General features: G+C 34.9%; 1 protein-coding gene across 5 annotated transcripts in view; it reads right to left on the bottom strand.

Moving 5' to 3' along the window:
- LOC106081700 (double-stranded RNA-specific editase Adar) overlaps window positions 1-17,667 on the bottom strand; it is a 372,583-nt gene that overhangs the window by 265,830 nt on the left and 89,086 nt on the right. For 4 of the 5 annotated variants that reach the window (XM_059366908.1, XM_059366907.1, XM_059366909.1 and 1 more), the window contains one exon: window positions 6,892-6,906. The exons of the other annotated variant lie outside the window; for it this stretch is intronic. In XM_059366908.1, the coding sequence (XP_059222891.1) occupies window positions 6,892-6,906 (15 nt within the window). The remainder of the gene's footprint in view (window positions 1-6,891; window positions 6,907-17,667) is intronic. 5 annotated transcript variants of the gene reach the window in all.

The raw sequence follows: 17,667 nt of genomic DNA, 5'->3' as shown, positions 1-17,667 counted from the left end.
CTATAACCTGATATAGCTCCCAATATCAGGTTATAGACCGATTTGGACCGTACTAGGCACAGGTGTAGAAAATCATAACAGAACACTACAGGCCAAATCGGACAAAAATTGCAGCTTCCCGTAGCTCAAGAATAAAAATCGGGATATCGGTTTATATAGAAGCTATATCGAAATTTGAACCGATATGGCCCCATTGCAATCCTAAATGACCTACATCAATATTAAGTATCTGTGCAAAATTTCAAGCAACTAGCTTTACGCGTTCGACCGGTATCGTGATTTCAACAGAAGAACGGGCGGACAAGGCTAGAACGTCGAGACGATTTTTATGGGGTCTTAGACGAATATTTCGAGATGCTACAAATGGAATGACTAGATTATTATGACCCATCCTATGATGATGGGTAAAAAAAAGTAGGTTAGGTAAGAGTGGCAGGCCTCCACAGACTTACTAAGACAATTTTAGGTCATAAATAAAATAAAAGAAAATAAAATTCAATTAAATTAAATAAAATAAAATAAAATAAAATAAAATAAATAAAATAAAATAAAATAAAATAAAATAAAATAAAATAAAATAAAATAAAATAAAATAAAATAAAATAAAATAAAATAAAATAAAATAAAATAAAATAAAATAAAATAAAATAAAATAAAATAAAATAAAATAAAATAAAATAAAATAAAATAAAATAAAATAAAATAAAATAAAATAAAATAAAATAAAATAAAATAAAATAAAATAAAATAAAATAAAATAAAATAAAATAAAATAAAATAAAATAAAATAAAATAAAATAAAATAAAATAAAATAAAATAAAATAAAATAAAATAAAATAAAATAAAATAAAATAAAATAAAATAAAATAAAATAAAATAAAATAAAATAAAATAAATTAAAATAAAATAAAATTAAATTAAATTAAATTGAATTTAATTAAATTAAATTAAATTAAATTAAATTAAATTAAATTAAATTAAATTAAATTAAATTAAATTAAATTAAATTAAATTAAATTAAATTAAATTAAATTAAATTAAATTAAATTAAATTAAATTAAATTAAATTAAATTAAATTAAATTAAATTAAATTAAATTAAATTAAATTAAATTAAATTAAATTAAATTAAATTAAATTAAATTAAATTAAATTAAATTAAATTAAATTAAATTAAATTAAATTAAATTAAATTAAATTTAATTTAATTTAATTTAATTAAATTTAATTTAATTTAATTTAATTTAATAAAATTAAAAAAAATATATTATTAAAAATACAAAAAATAAAATAAACAATTGATAAACAAAAAAAAACTGTTTATAATAAAAGAAATAATTTTAAAAAATAATAAATAACTTTAAAATAATATGGCTGTACACCATACTGTACAAGTACAACCAAATCACAAGCCCTCTATAATTCACGCATAATGCAGTTACAGCTTCAACATCCCAAAACTTCTCAAGCAAGCCCACCTAAATCAAGTGAAATGACAAATCTTTCTCTGCCTTCTTTATTTCAGGCAAATTCCGCATTTCGCTCAAATAATTACGCTTATAAATCAAACAAAGTATAAACGTGTGTAGGCCAAAATACATAGAGTGTACCATAATGCAGATCTGCTTTGTCCGTCTTTCCATGCGTCCGTCCATTAATGTATGTGCGTTTAATTTGTTCATCTTTTTTAATTTTTGCAAATGTATGTGAGCTGTGAACATTCGTCTATGGAAAGACATTTTTATGTGCCTCACCTCTAATAGATGCCTTTTTTTTGTTGTGCGAATAACGCCAATGGTCTCCCATAGGACTAAATGCATCAGCATGACATAGCAAATTGGCATTAATATCAAAAAACATGGTAACAAATCTAATGCAGTATGCTAAGGAAGAAAACTTGAATTGGTTGTGTAGTGAAGTGGCGTCGACAGTGTGCCAACACAACTTTTTGAACATTATTAATCCCATGATGGAAATGATGATAATGATGATGATCATCACCATCATCATGCTACTGATGTGCGTTTAATGTGCACTGTGACTGCTGCGTTGTTTTTGCCCAATTTTCTTGGCTGCAAGTTTTGTTGCTGATGCATCCATCCACAGCTGTTGCAAAAATTTCACGACAAAAGATATGAAAAAAAAATAGAAAACAAGAGCATGTTTGGCAGCAGCAGCAACACAAATCCCAATACCATTTGAAATATTGCTCGTGCGTTTAGACAAAAGACCCATACCAACACGAAGGAACTTAGGAGACCATCAAATGTATACAATAGGAAATGCCAGAAAGAATAGAAATTATAAGGGTAAAAAAAGACTATTAACACAGAGGTTGTATGTTATACTTTGTTCCAATTCGTACGAGAAATTATGATGTGCTGCTGCATCTGTATGAATGACTGCGGGTAATTTACAAAGCTATCACAATAAAATGCACACTAAAAACTTTATTATATGCCTAAAAATATGCAACAATTTTATAGACGCATTAATATTTTATATGAATATGTTTAGTTAGCAAAAGAACACATGCTATAGATTTCCTTATTAAAAAAATATAATAGAAATAAAAAAATAATAAAAATTAAAAAAAAAACAATAAAAAAATAATAAAAATAAAAAAAAAATATGAACAAAGAAAAAATTAAAAACAAATCCAAAGAAAAAAATAAAAAAAAAATAAAAAAAAAATAAAAAAATAAAAAAAGTACAAAAAAAACAAAACCAAAGAAAAAAATAAAAAAAAAAATAAAAAAAAAATAAAAAAAAAAATAAAAAAAAAATAAAAAAAGTAAAAAAAAAAACAAAACCAAAGAAAAAAATAAAAAAAACAAAACCAAAGAAAAAAATAAAAAAAACAAAACCAAAGAAAAAAATAAAAAAAAAACAAAACCAAAGAAAAAAATAAAACCAAAGAAAAAACAAATAAAATAAAATATAAAAAAAAATAAAATATAAAAAAAAATAAAATATAAAAAAAAATAAAATATAAAAAAAAATAAAAAAAACAAAATCAAAGAAAAAAATGAAAAACAAAATCAAAGAAAAAAATGAAAAACAAAACCAAAGAAAAAAAGTAAAAAACAGAAACAAAGAAAAAAAATAAAATAAAATATAAAAAAAAACAAATTTATTGGCCCAAAACCCTAAATCGGGAGATCTGTCTATATGGCAGCAATATCCAAATATAGCCATATCTTGACCATACTCACATTGAATGTCGGGGAGCCTAACGCGAAACACTGATATCCACGAGGGGGCATACCCGAGAGTGAGGCGGACGCGCAAGTGGGGTGTACCCGCTAGTGGGGCATACCTGCGAGAAGGGTACGCAGGGTGCCAGATCTCGGAGATGGGTCCATCGATTTAAGTGAAATTTTGTATGCCACCTTACGGTTACCGAAAAACACAAAATTTATATAAAACTTTGGGGTCAAACAACCATGGTGTACGCCATATCCCCAAAACCTAAATAAAAGATATTTAAGAGTAGAGTACGAACTTGATATAACAATTCGACCTCACGTGTTTTGGGTCCGCCCCACAACAAAAACTGTTCAAATATAACATGTTTAACAATTGGGGCAATATGGACATCGAAAAGGTAATTGGAAGTAGAATACGAAATTTATATAAAAAATTTGGTATCTATTCCCAGACGGATCGCCCCATTCCAAATCTCTGCACCAAATGGACATATACACCGAATGGAACAAGATGGGAGCGCCCACATCACGACTGAACGTTACAAATTATTTTCACAGTGATTTTTATACCCACACCATAGGATAGGGGTATACTTATCTAGTCATTCCCTTTGCAACACCCCGAAATATTGATCTGTGACCCCATATTTATGATCGTCTCGGCATTCTGAGTCGATCTAGCAATGCTCGTCCGTCCGTCCGTCTGTCGAAATCACGATAGCGGTCGAACGCGTAAAGCTAGCCGCTTGAAATTTTGCATAGATGCTCTTATTGAATTAGATCGTTGGAGATTGCAAATGGGCCATATCGGTTCAAATTTAGATTTAGCTCACATATACGAGTTGGCTTTCATATTTCGGGTTTAGAGAACAAAAACAAATACTAATCATCGAAAATCAAAATATTCCCCATTAAGATTTTTTTGCATGAATTTAAACCTATTGTCGAAGCACTTTTGCCACTCTGATTGAGGTATCACACAAGCAATCTGAATGCATCAAACGCTTCTTCAGTTGTCGGAAAACGTTGGCCTTTCATTTTATTTTTTACGTACGGGAATAGGAAGTCATTCGGTGCTAAGTCAGGACTATACGGCGAATGACTCATCAAATCCATGTTTTGAGTGCTCAAAAATGCAGTTGTTAGAGCCGATATGTGAGAGCTCGCATTGTCGTGGAGAAGAGTGATCCGTCTTGGGCGGTGGAAGACAATTGGCAAACAAATGGTTGTGTATCACTCAAAATTTACTGTTCTGCGTTTTTCTAGTGGTACGATTGCGACATGTCCAGTTTTTCCGAAAAATCAGGCGATCATTTGCTTGGAAGTGCTTCGTGAATGAGCAACTTTTGTTGGATTTGACTCATCTTGAAACACCCATACAGTCGACTGCTGTTTACTTTTGGGCTCATACGCTTAATCCAAGATTCATTACCGGTCACGATGTCATAGATGTGCGATCGTATTTTTGGAGCATTTCTTTCGACCAATCGACGCGAGCCTTTTTGTGAGCGATCGACAAATTGTGTGGGATCCAACGGGAACAATTTTATTTGCGGTCAAATGTTCATGCAATATTGAATGAATGCTGGTCTCACTAATGCCTAAGGTTGTCTCAATCTCACGATAGGTCACATGACGACCTTGCAATATCAGTTGGCGCATAGCATCAACTGAATTTGGACGACCTTCACGAAATTCTTCTTGGAGTGAACTACGACCTCGTTTGAATTCACCATACCATCGATAAACACTGGTCCTTTATAAAGCTTCATCGCCAAAAATTGAATTAAGTTCATCGATGCACTTTTGTTGAGTTAATCCACGTCGAAAGTTGTTAAGAATAATCACACGAAAATGTTCACGATTTCATCCGTTTGTCTTTCTCGAAACGAGTTTTTCGAGTCACTCAAGATTTTGTTTAAACTGCAATTCGAAATAGGCTATTAACTCCTTCTTTTGGGAAGATGAATTTTTTAAGTTACTGTAAACAACACAAATAGCGCTCGTATGTCATAACGTTCTGAGTACGTATAACCTCAAAAGTATTAAGCTTTACGATGGAGCTGTCAATTGCAACACAAGGGTTGTCCAATCCCGAAATAAAAGTAGCAACCCTCGTAAATCGATCTCCCGATTTGACTTCTTGAGCCCCTGAGAGCCGCAATTTTTGTCCGATTTGGACAAAATTTGCAGATAGTGTTCTGTAATGACTTCCAACAACTGTGCCAAGTACAATCTAAATCGGTTAAGAACCTGATATAGCTGCCATATAAACCGATTTCCCGATTTGACTTCTTGAGCCCATACAAGTAGCAATTTTTTTCCAATTTGGCTGACATTTTGTACGCTGTGTTTTGTTATGACTTGCAACCACTGTGCCAAGTACGGTCCACATCGGTCTATAACGTGATATAGCACCCATATAAACCGATCTCCCGATTACACTTCTTGAGCTCTTACAAGCCGCAATTTTTTGTCTGATTTTCCTGAAATTTTGCATGTGGTGTTCTGTTTTGGCTTCCAACAACTGTGCCAAATACGGTCCAAATCGGACTACAACCTGATATAGCTCCCATATAAACCGATCTGTTGATTATCCTTGTTCGGTTCCTAGAAGCTTTAAATTTTGCCTGGTTTGGCAGAAATTTGGTATGTAGAGTAAAATTATGCCCTTCAACCAATTTTTTTTTTTTTGTGTAAATTTTCAGCAGAATCCATGATGGTGGGTTCTTACGATTCGGCCCGACCGAACTTAGCATGTTTTACTTTTTCTTTCACTAATATTGGCTACATGAGTGAGGTATGTAGACACCACTTCTAAATGGTCTGGCTTTACGGACCACCATTTGGAGTCGTCTAAAAAAGAAGATAGCCTGTTATTGAGTTAAACCTTGATTTGGACAGCCCTCATTGATACGAGAAAAGTATCCCCAGTGGTCCTTAATAGAATGTTGGTGGGAAAATTTAAATTACAGTTCCCCCTAAAACTTACCAGAGAGAATGCTTGTTTTGCATTCTTTGATTGAAAATTAAAAGCAAATTTGCACTATTGACATCTTTTATATAGTATAGTTACTCATAATGTGTAATGTTTTTTCTCTTATCATTTATGTAAATTTAATTTTTTTAATGTAACAACTTTGGCCAAGCCTGGCGCTTTCCTTTTTCAGCCCAGCCCTGTTAAATGAAATTAGGCCAATTTCCATATATGTACCCCATATTCAAATACAATAAATATTTTCTTTTTTCCCTATTGCGAACGAACAGTTGTTCCCAGTACGGCTATTCAAATAATCAAATAATAAGCATTAAGTTTTCATATCACGATTTGCGTTTAATGGACATACGCAGTGACGTATGAGTGATATAAACTCGAATACAACTGAGACGTATACGTGTTATGAATTACAAAAAACATGTATATGTAGAAATGATTTTTTTACTGTGTTTGTTTTTTCTTTTCACACAAGGGCAATTTTTAGCCTTTGTTAGCGTGTGTGTGTGCGTGTGTGTTATATATCAACGTGTAACCCCATAACAATTATTTTGTCATCACAATATCTATAAGAAGAAAACTAATAATAATAAGAAAAACAAGTATTTTTTTTATGAAAACATTTTCATAACACTTTAAGAGAAAATTAAGGCAGTATTTTTTTTTAACAAGTTATAAAGTAATTACCTGTCGTGATGATTCCTTTAAATGAGAAGAAAAAAGGAAATAACATTAATTAGTGTGATAATTATGAGTTATACAACAAAATGTGGTAAAAGGAGTTTAAAGATGGATTTTTAGGAAAATATTTGAATAAGAAAATCAATAATACAAACACCATTCGTTTCTTATGGATATACCCTATTTTGAAAATTTTTAATCATAAAAAACCCCCCAAGGCGTATACGTATTTTTAATTGATATACAATAGAGTATACGTCAGAATTGTCAAACAAATTCTGCAACATAGCATGAAGAGAAAACAAGTAAAAGCGTGCTAAGTTCGGCCGGGCCGAATCTTGGGAACCCACCACCAAGGATTCTACTAAAAATTTATACAAAATACATTTATTTGAAGGGCATAATTTTATTCTACATACCAAACTTCTGTCAAACCAGCAAAAATTAAAGCCTGTAGGAAACGAACAAAGAGAGACCGGTTTATATGGAAGCTTACTAGGTTAGGGACCGATGTAGACCATACTTGGAAGTCATAACAGAACACTATGAGGAAAATTTCAGTCAAATCGGGCAAAAATTGCGGCTTCTAGGGGCTTAAGAAGTCAAATTGGGAGATCAGTTTATATGGCAGCTATGTCAGGTTATATCCCGATTTGGACTTTACTTTGCACAGTTGTTGGAAGTCAAAAAAGAACACTTTGTGCAAAATTTCAGCCAAATTTGACAAAAATTGCGGCTTACTGGGGCTCAAAAAGTCAAATCGGGAGATCGGATTATATGGGAGCAATATCAGGTTCTTAACCGATTTAGAGTGTACTTTGCACAGTTGTTGGAAGTCAAAACAGAACACTTTGTGGAAAATTTCAGCCAAATTGGACAAACATTGCGGCTTACAGGGGCTCAAGAAGTCAAATCGGGAGATCGGTTTATATCGGAGCTATATCAGGTTCTTAACCGATTTCGACTTTACTTGGCACAGTTGTTGGAAGTCAAAACAGAACATTTCATACAAAATTTTAGCCAAATTGGACAAAAATTGCGGCTTGTAAGGGCTCCATAAGTCAAATCGGGAGATCGGTTTATATGGGAGCTATATAAGGTTCTTAACCTGATAAAAATTGAGGCTTCCAGGGGCTTAATATGTCATATCGGGAAATCAGCTTATATGGGAGCTATATAACAGGTTATTGACCGATTTGGATCGTACTTGGCACAGCCAAATCCAGTGAAAATTAAGGCTTCTAGAGGCTCAAGAAGTCAAATCGTGAGATCGGTTTATATGCGAACTATTTTAGGTTCTTGAACGATTTGGACCGTACTCGGCACAGTTGTTAAAAGTCAAAGTCAATCGGACAAAAATTGCGGGAGATCGGTTTATATGGGAGCTATATCAAGTTCTAAACCGATTTAGAATGTACTTGGCACAGTTGTTGGAAGTCAAAACAGAACACTTTGTGCAAAATTTCAGCCAAATCTGATAAAAATTGCGGCTTCGAGTCAAAACAGAACATTTTGGGCAAAATTTCAGCCAAATCGGACAAAAATTGCGGGAGATCGGTTTATATGGGAGCTATATCAGGTTCTAAACCGATTTAGAATGTACTTGGCACAGTTTTTGGAACTCAAAACAGAACACTTTGTGCAAAATTTCAGCCAAATCGGATAAAAATTGCGGCTTCGAGGGGCTCAAGAAGGCAAATCGGGAGATCGATTTACGAGGGTTGCATTTTATATTTCGGGATTGGTCAACCCTTATGTTGCAATTGACAGTGTTCAGAACCGAACACTTTGTGCAAAATTTCAGCCAAATCGGACAAAAAATTGCGGCTTCCAGGTGCTCAAGAAGTCAAATCGGGAGATCGGTTTATATGGGAGCTATATCCCATTTACAATCCCCAATGACCTACATCAGTACAAAGTATCTGTGCAAAATTTCAAGTGGCTAGCTCTACGCGTTCGACCGCTATCGTAATTGACAGACTAACGGACGGACATGGTAGTTCGACTCAGAATGTCGAGACGATCAAGAATATATATATAAATTTTAAAGGGTCCCAGAGCAACGTTTCGAGGTGTTACAAACGAAATGACTAGATTAGGTTAGGTTGGGTAAGAGTGGCAGTCCTTTCAAACTCATTTAGACAACTTCAAGTCCATTGTGAAACCACAATAGCGACATACCAAGGCTTCTGGCGGGAATCGAACCCATGACCCCTGCACTGGTAATTCAAGCATGCTACCAACTCGGCTACCGGGGCGCCCTGACTAGATTAGATTAGTAAACCCCCATCCTATGGTGGTGGGTATAAAAATCAATTACATTTTTAGATAAATATATGAATAGAAAAACATGCTGTTTTATACTCTGGAAATTATTTCTTTTACTTATTTATAAAACCATCAAGGCGTACAAGTATTTTTAGTTGAAATAAAATACGGTATACGCCAGAATAGTCAATCAATTTCTGCAATACAATATGAAGGCAAACAAAAAAGAAAACCAATTATATAATAGCTCTTAATTAACTGAGACACACATGTCCCTTAAGAAAAGAGAAATATTTCACTCCCAATACAAAAATTCTAACAGACACCTTTTGACAGTTAATTTAAGAAAAAGCACAAACGCACTCTCTATGCAACTCGTTTGAATCACACATCTACTGCAGTGTAGTATGCCTTGTCGCACCACTTGAATACACACCCAATCACCCCCCAAGTATCTTTAACTGTCATGCATTTTCTTTCCATTTGTTGTAAATGAAAATGCACTTTGTCAAAACTTTAAGGAAAAACCTGATTAAATAAAGAAGAAAGGAGAGAGGAGAAAAAAATGCTACATGCTTGTCAGTCTTCAAACGAATACCAGTTTTGTTTTTTGTTTTGTGTGTCTTTGGCGGGGGTATAGCACGAAATTCTTCAAACTCAACTGTATTCGTTGGAATTTAAGGCAATCTTCATCAACAGCATCTCCAAAGAATGATGGTGGTGTCTGAAAGTTAACAATGGCAAACAAACAGATATTTCAACAAAAGTCTCACACTGACATAACATCAGGTTTTCTTCCTCTCAACCCTTTTCTTTATCATTGCAGCAGTCTTGAAATTTCTTTCCCAAAAATCAACGTCAGCAACAGCAAAAGGCCCCAACCACAGAACAATGGTTGCACCCATGCAATGCAAACGTCTTGACTTGATTTTAGTCACTGTCACTCAGTCACTCAACCAGCCGGCCTGAGTTCCTTGCTAGACATAGTGGCTGCTCTATTGCAAATTTTAAACTTGATTTTGTTCTTCATGTGGTCACGCAGCACAAGCTGCTTGCTGCCTTTTATTTTTATTGCGCCCATTAGCAAATGGTGTAAAGTCACGCACACATTTATTTCCAACAGACGACCGTCGTCTCTGGATAAATTAAGGAGGCTAATATGATAAGGAATGTAGAGAGGAAAATAAATATCTTCAATAATAATAAAACTTAGGGTTGAAATGCTGGTCATATTTCATTATTATTTGCTGCTGTTTAGTAGTGATTTCAAAGTCAAGTATTTGGGTGCGTATAATTTATTTTAATTTTTTATATATATTGATATACCACATACGCCCCAAGGACCAGTAAATAGAAATCACAAACGATCTAATGTAAATCATTTTTCTTTTTCATTAAAGGCTTTATAAATGAAAGTAATTGATTGATATCGCTGATCGGTAAAGATATGTTAGATTTTGCATCGATTCAGGCCAAACATGGCAGTTATATCTGGTAGCTGTTGCTGCACGAATGGCTCGAGCTTGGGGATAGACCAGATACCAATCTTTTCTTTCGCTCGCCTGACGTAATTTGCTTCTTCAGGCGGAGATCAGACCCATCATGGAGTACGAACATTCCATTACGGAAAAGAGGCACAGTGGGGTAAATGGAAAATGAGACAGCGTATAACCTGGCTGTACGATAAACAGCGAAATGCTTTGAGGCAACACGATCCCAATCAAGGAAAAGGCTGTCGGAAGGACAGTGAACTCATTGGAGATTTCCGGGACAGACAGAATGAATGAAAGTAGTCAGGGGTTCAGTACGACTTTGACATCTGCACGGGTCAGAAATGATTGCAAGCGTCCTTACACATTGCAAAGTGAAATGCTTCGAGGCAACGCGATCCCAATCAAGGAAAAGGCTGTCGGAAGGACAGCAAACTCATTGGAGGTTTCCGGGACAGACAGAATGAATGAAAGTAGTCGGGGGTTCAATACGTGCAGATGTCAAGCATGGGTCAGAAATGATTACAAGCGTCCTTACACGCGCGAGGCTGTATGCGGAACATGTGAAGGATTTCGGCTCAAGGACAATTAAGTTTATTTTGAGGTCATATGTATGTATATCAGGTTAAAACTCGATTTGGGCCATACTTGGCACGATTATTGGAAATCGTAACAAAACACTATGTGCAAAATTTCAGCTCAATCGAACAAAAATTGCGTCTTGTAAAGGCTGAAGAGGTCAAATCCAGGAACACTATTTATGGAAGCTATATCTAAATCTGAAGCGATAGGGCCCATTTGAAATCTTCAATGACCTACATCAATAAAAGGTATCTGTGCAAAATTTCGTGCGGCTAGCTTAAAGCGTTCTACCGCTATCGTAATTTCCGCAGATGGACGGACATGACTAGATCGACTTAAAATATCAAAAACATTTATACTTGTGAGATCGCAGATCAAAATTTTGAGTTGTTACAAACGAAATGACTAGATTAGTACATCCTATTCTATGGTGGTGGGAATAAAAAAAGTTCTTCACCTTAACAACAAAAAACTAAAAAAATATTAACAGGTATGATACGTGGATTGATTAGAATAAATAAATCGGCATATGAATGTCGCTTAAGAGATTTTATGCTAAACAATCGGAAGATCGTTTGTGTTTTTTGGGTCATATTTACTTATAGTCTAGGTCTAAGAGGCTTAAGAGGTTTTATGATGAACAATCGGAAGGATCATTTTTGTTTTTGGGATCATATTTATTTAGCGTCTATCTGGACCATATTTAGTATTACTATTGAAGGGCCTAGTGCACCAACATGAAAAATAGAAGTTTGTAGGGACTTAAGAAGCATTTTTGGTTTTTATGGGGGCTACAGTCTTTCTCTCCCTCTCCATCTCTCTCCCCCTTTCTCTCCCACTATCTCCATCTCCCTCCTCTCTCTCTCTCCCACTATCTCCTTCCCCTTTATTGTTTTACTCTTTCACTCTCTCTTTCTATTATTGTTTTTTCTTTCCGCTTCTCTCTCTCTCTCTCTCTCTTAGTGTTTTTCTGTTTCCTCCTCCCTCCTTATTGTTTTCTTTCCCTTATTATTCTCTTTCCCTCTCTCTTTCCCTTAGTGTTCTTCTCTTTCCCTCTCTCACACTCTTATTCTCTTTCTCTCTCTTTCTCCCTCTTTTATTCTCTTGATCTATGTCACTTTTTGGCTCCCTTTTGCTCTCATTCCCTATGTTTTTCTTCTCTTTTATTCTCTCACTTTTACTTTATATATGTAACTGTCACTGTTTCGCACTCTCTTACACTCCATCTCTTTCTTCATTTTCACTCTCTTTCAATTCTTGCTCTCTATCCGTCTAATCATTGAACATTGCCTCTATTCCCCCTTTCTATCTCTCTTTTTTCTCATTTGTTTCTTTTTCTGTTCGCCCTCTCATTCTTTCTTTTTCCCTCTTTGTCTCATTTTTTCGTTGTCGCTCCTTTTTTCTCAAACGGGTGAATGAATGACGCATTTAGGTAAAGTATCGAAAGATAAGATAATTTTGAGTCTTATTTAGTCTTTCTGTTAATGGGAAAATGGTGGTGCAGAGGTTAGTATGACCTCCTTTCAGGAGGGTTGCAAATCCAAATGCATTTTAATGCTAGCGTGCAAAAATGGCAGCCATTTAAAAACTTCTCTTCAAAGAGGTGTCTTGAGAAGTTTGCCCTCTTTCCATTAAGGGAATATTTGTGGGCAAATTTGCATTGACGGTCAAATTCCAAATTGAAACATATAATGACCCACGAAGTCAAATTAGGAGATCGGTTTTTCTCTATATCAGCGATGCCCGGCTCTTTACGGTAGCTTTGATGGCAATTCACACGTATTCTCAGTCGTTGTTGAGACAGCAACGAATGAACCTGCGCAGGGGTATACGCATAATTTTTCTGTTTTTTTTTTTAATTAATTTTTTTGATTAAGTACTTGAAAAATTTAAAAAAAGTATTTAAAATTTCCTCTGTTCTTATCTCGCTCTTACTCTCTCTCTCTTTGCAGCCTTCACATTTAGATTCTCTCTCTTCTTTCTTTAATTGTCTATGACAGAATATTTCTTCCACTAGCCGAACGTAGAATAGCGTTCCAAGCTCCTCATTCTTCTGCGCTCATTCTAAAATCTCTGACACCAAGTTTCGAGGTGTCTCCCACCACTTGATCTTTCCATCGGACTTTTGGTCTTCCCCGTTTGCGTGTACCACCGTGTTGGCCTTCAAAAGACTTCTCTGCTGGAGATTCTTCATCCATTCTGACAACATGACCTAGCCAAGGCAACCGTTGTATTTTGATGGGTGTAACTATGCTTTCGTCGTAATACAGCTCGTGGTTCATACGTCGCCTATATTCTCCATTATCACAAACTAGTCCATATATTTTACGAAGAATCTTTCTCTCAAATACTCCAAGCACTGCCTCATCTGCTTTCACAAGTACCCATGCTTCAGAACCATATTACAGCACGGTTAGTATCAGTGTCTGGTATAGTGTAATCTCTCCCTACTTTTCTCTATCCACTCTTTTTCTCTCTCCCACTTACTCTCGTTTTCAACTTCGCTCTTTCTTTCCAAAACTTCTTTTACTTTCTCTCCCTATTTTACTCTGATTTACTCTCTCTTAGTCTCTCCCTTACACTATCTCCTTCTCACTTTCTCTCCTTCGAACACTCTCTATTTTTACCGCTCTCTATCTCCTTTACTCTCTTTTTCTTACTTTCTTTCCTTCTCTCCTTTTACCTCTTTTTCTTACTCTCTTTTTTTTTCCTTCTCTCTTTCTCCCTCTTTCCCTCTTTCCGTCTAGCTCAATATCTTTCTCTCTCTCCCTCACTTTCTCCTCTTCTTTTCTTATTTCCCCCCATAATTTCTTTCTCTCACATTTAATCCTTCTTTATCCAGCTTCTTTCCTCATCTCCCGCCTTTTCAATCTTCCTCGTTATCCTTCTGTTTATCTCTCACTCTTTCTTTCGCTCTAACCGTGTCTTTCTTCCTCAACCTATATCGCGCTTATTACACTCTTGCCCTCATCTTCACTCTTATCCGTTTTCTTTTCATATCTTCATCTTTAGCTCTTTCCTTATCTCAATCAATCTTTCTCGTTATCCTTCTGCTTTCCCGTGTCTTTCTTCCTCAACCTATATCGCGCTTATTACTCTCGCGCCCCCACCTTCACTCTCATCCTTTTTTTTTTTTTTCTTTTCACATCTTCAATGTTTTCCTATCTGTCTCTCTATTTCTTTCCCTTCTCTCTATATATATACTTCCATTTTTCTCTCTTTTAACCCATCGCTCTCTCATTTTCTTTCTAACTCGCTTTTCTATCTCAACCTCATTCTTTATATCTAACTATTAATAGCTCAGCCCTCTTTCTTTTCATCACTCTCACATTTTCTATCAAAATACAAATTTTGCCCATGAACATTCCATTAAGAAAAAGGGGGAAACTTCTCTCCGAATCAAGTTTAAGATCAATAATAGCCGAGTCCAAATGACGTGCCGCAGTGCGACACCTCTTTGGGGGAGAAGTTTTTTATATGGCTTATATGCATAGCAAAGTACCTTACAAATGTCGCCAGCAATAGGAGGCGAAAACCACAGCTTAAAAATTTTTTTCTGATGTTCTCGCCAATATTCGCACCCATGCATTAAGCGTCATAGTTGGACATGCTAACCTTTGCGCTACGGTGGCCCCCATTTCTATCTCAACCTCATATTTTTTCTTTGATTCTTCCTTATTCATTCTCTACCTCTCTCACTTTTTATACCCTCCACCATAGGATGGGAGTATACTAACTTCGCCATTCCGTTGGTAACACATCGAAATATTAGTCTAAGACACTTAAAAGTGTATATATTCTTGATCGTCATGACATTTTAAGACGATATAGCCATGTCCGTACGTCTGTCTGTGGAAAGCACGCTAACTTTCAAGAGTAAAGTTAAGCACTTGCAATTTCGCACATATACTTCTTATAAGAGCAGATCAGTTAGTATTGTAAATTGGCCAAAATGGTTCATGTTTTGGTATAGCTGCCATATAAACCGATATCGGATCTCGACTTCTTGAGCCTCTAGAGGGCGCAATTCGTATCCGATTTGGCTAAAATTTTGTATAAGGTGTGCCAAGTATGGTCCAACTCGGTTCATAACTTGATAGAGCTGCCATATAAGCCGAGCTCGGATCTTAAATTCTTGAACCCTTTAGAGGGCGCAATTCTTCTTCGATTTGTCTGAAATTTTGCATAAAGTTTTTTGTTATGACTTCCAACAACTATGCCGAGTAAGATTCAAATCGGTTCATAAACTGATTTAGCTCCCATATAAAATGATCTCCCGATTATATTTTTGAGCCAATAGAGGGCTCAATTCTTATCCGATTTGGCTGAATTTTAGTAAAACTACTTTTCCGATAATCTTTAGCATGCATGCTAAGTATGGTCTGAATCGGTCTATAATCTGATATAGATCCCATACAAACCGATCTCCTAATATCACTTCTTGAACTTCAACCAACCAACCAAAATTTTCGATTTCCTCTATAAATTTTTCTCTAAAGACAAAATTTTGATAAATTCTCTAAAGACAACATCTTAACAAAAGACCATTCTGCGGCTTTTCTTTTTAAGTATTCTCGAACATTTCTCAAACATTTTTAAGTGACACAGACCTAGGCAAACTGGATGTAGGGTTTTGTACCCACACCACAATAGTCGTGTTGGGTATAAAAGGTAATTTAAAATTATACACGCAAAGTAGAATCGTTGTTATATGCTTCAGTAAATTTGATTTTTTTTAGTTACATACATACACACATGTCTAAAATATACTAACTATAAATATACTACGATAAATACAAAAACAAATTGACGATCACATTGAAAATCTACCAAAATCGATCTGGGCCGTCCATCCGACCAAATCATAAAATTTATAAGTCTATTCGACCAAATATAAACCGCGCTCTCTCTCTCTCTTTCTTTCTCTCTTTCTCTCACTCTCATTCTCCCCCTCTCTCACTCTTTCTCTCTCTTTCTTTCTCTCTCTCTCTCTCTCTCTCTCTCTCTGTCTCCCTCTCTTTCTCTCTATCTCTCTCTCTTTCACTCACTTTTTCTATCCTAACTCCAAAGGAAGAGAAGGTTGTCTTCCTTTTATCTCATTCTCCCTCTACCTCTTTTACTCTCTCTCTCTAAGGTAACCTCTCTCCCTCAATGTGAGAGTGAAATCCGAGTGGGAGAACTCACTCGAAATCGACAGAGGCAATATGAGCCTCAAATTAAAGACTTTAGGAGTAGTGTGGAAATCAAACATGCAAATTTTGGTTGAGTCGGGGAGACGCTTCACCCTATCCCAAAAAAAAAAAAAAAACGCTAGAGCAATGTAGGCACATCGGGGCAATCGTATATCCAAATTTCGAGTGAAGGAGTGAGAGTAGAATACGTGTAAAACTTTAAAGTCATGCGTTAAATAATGCAAATCTGAAAGGAACCCATGGTTTAGAACGTCTTGGTCTTTTGGACATCAAAATATTTAAGAAAATCTCTATTATCAAAAAAACAAAAAATGATGAATTACACTCTGGAATCAATGAATAATTGATTCAGCTAACTTCTATTGAACAAAAATATAATTAATGTTTTCATGTTGGCAAAAAAAAGTTTATCAAACAAAAGTGATGAGAAAGAGAAGTGGTATTTTTAAACATGCAAATCCTCACCAACACACCCTCTCATTATAATCACCTTAATGTGAAGCATCAACATATTACGTTCTGGCTTACGTGATAATACTAATTAAAGAGGATTAATTAACATTATTTATTGGTCGAATAAAAACAAATTAGCACAAAGGCAATTTAAGACTTCAAACAACCAACCTGCATACGATAAACACACACACACGATAAAATTTTACATTATTGTTATAATGAATGTAATTTTTTGTTGGAAAATAAGAATGAAACAAAAAAAACAAATCGTTGTACTGACATCTTCATTTATGACTCAAAGCATTACAAAAGAACATGACAATATGCAGCAACATATACTTGTTATGGTATTAATATCACTTATACGCTCTGAGTGAAACTCAATTAATATTAATCATACGCCAAGATGGTAAATGAAATGTTGTAATTAATGAAATATCTCAGCTTTTTTACCACCTACACATGAAATGGAATTAATGTTAGTCAATGCTCAACACACACACACACAAACACAGAAATACTCTATACACCACTAAACATGCGGGGGTATGTATATTAAACCACAAAAAATCTCTTTTGTTGTAAAGGACCCCTATAAACTTTTCTCCTTTCCCAGTGACTTAAACAAATTAACATTACCTGATAAGCAAGATTCGGCGCTTTACGCTCTTTACTCTAACCCAGGCCAACATTCATCAACGACAAACTACCAGCAATTAAGCAAAGCTAAATACAAGATTTTTGGCGGAGATGCAAGGAAGCCAAAATGCACGAAACCCTTTGCTGTATGTATA

The sequence above is a fragment of the Stomoxys calcitrans genome, chromosome 4 (assembly GCF_963082655.1).
Source record: "Stomoxys calcitrans chromosome 4, idStoCalc2.1, whole genome shotgun sequence".
Lineage (NCBI taxonomy): Eukaryota > Metazoa > Arthropoda > Insecta > Diptera > Muscidae > Stomoxys > Stomoxys calcitrans.
Note: the sequence above shows the minus strand (reverse complement) of the source record. Positions and strands in the feature narration are given on the sequence as shown.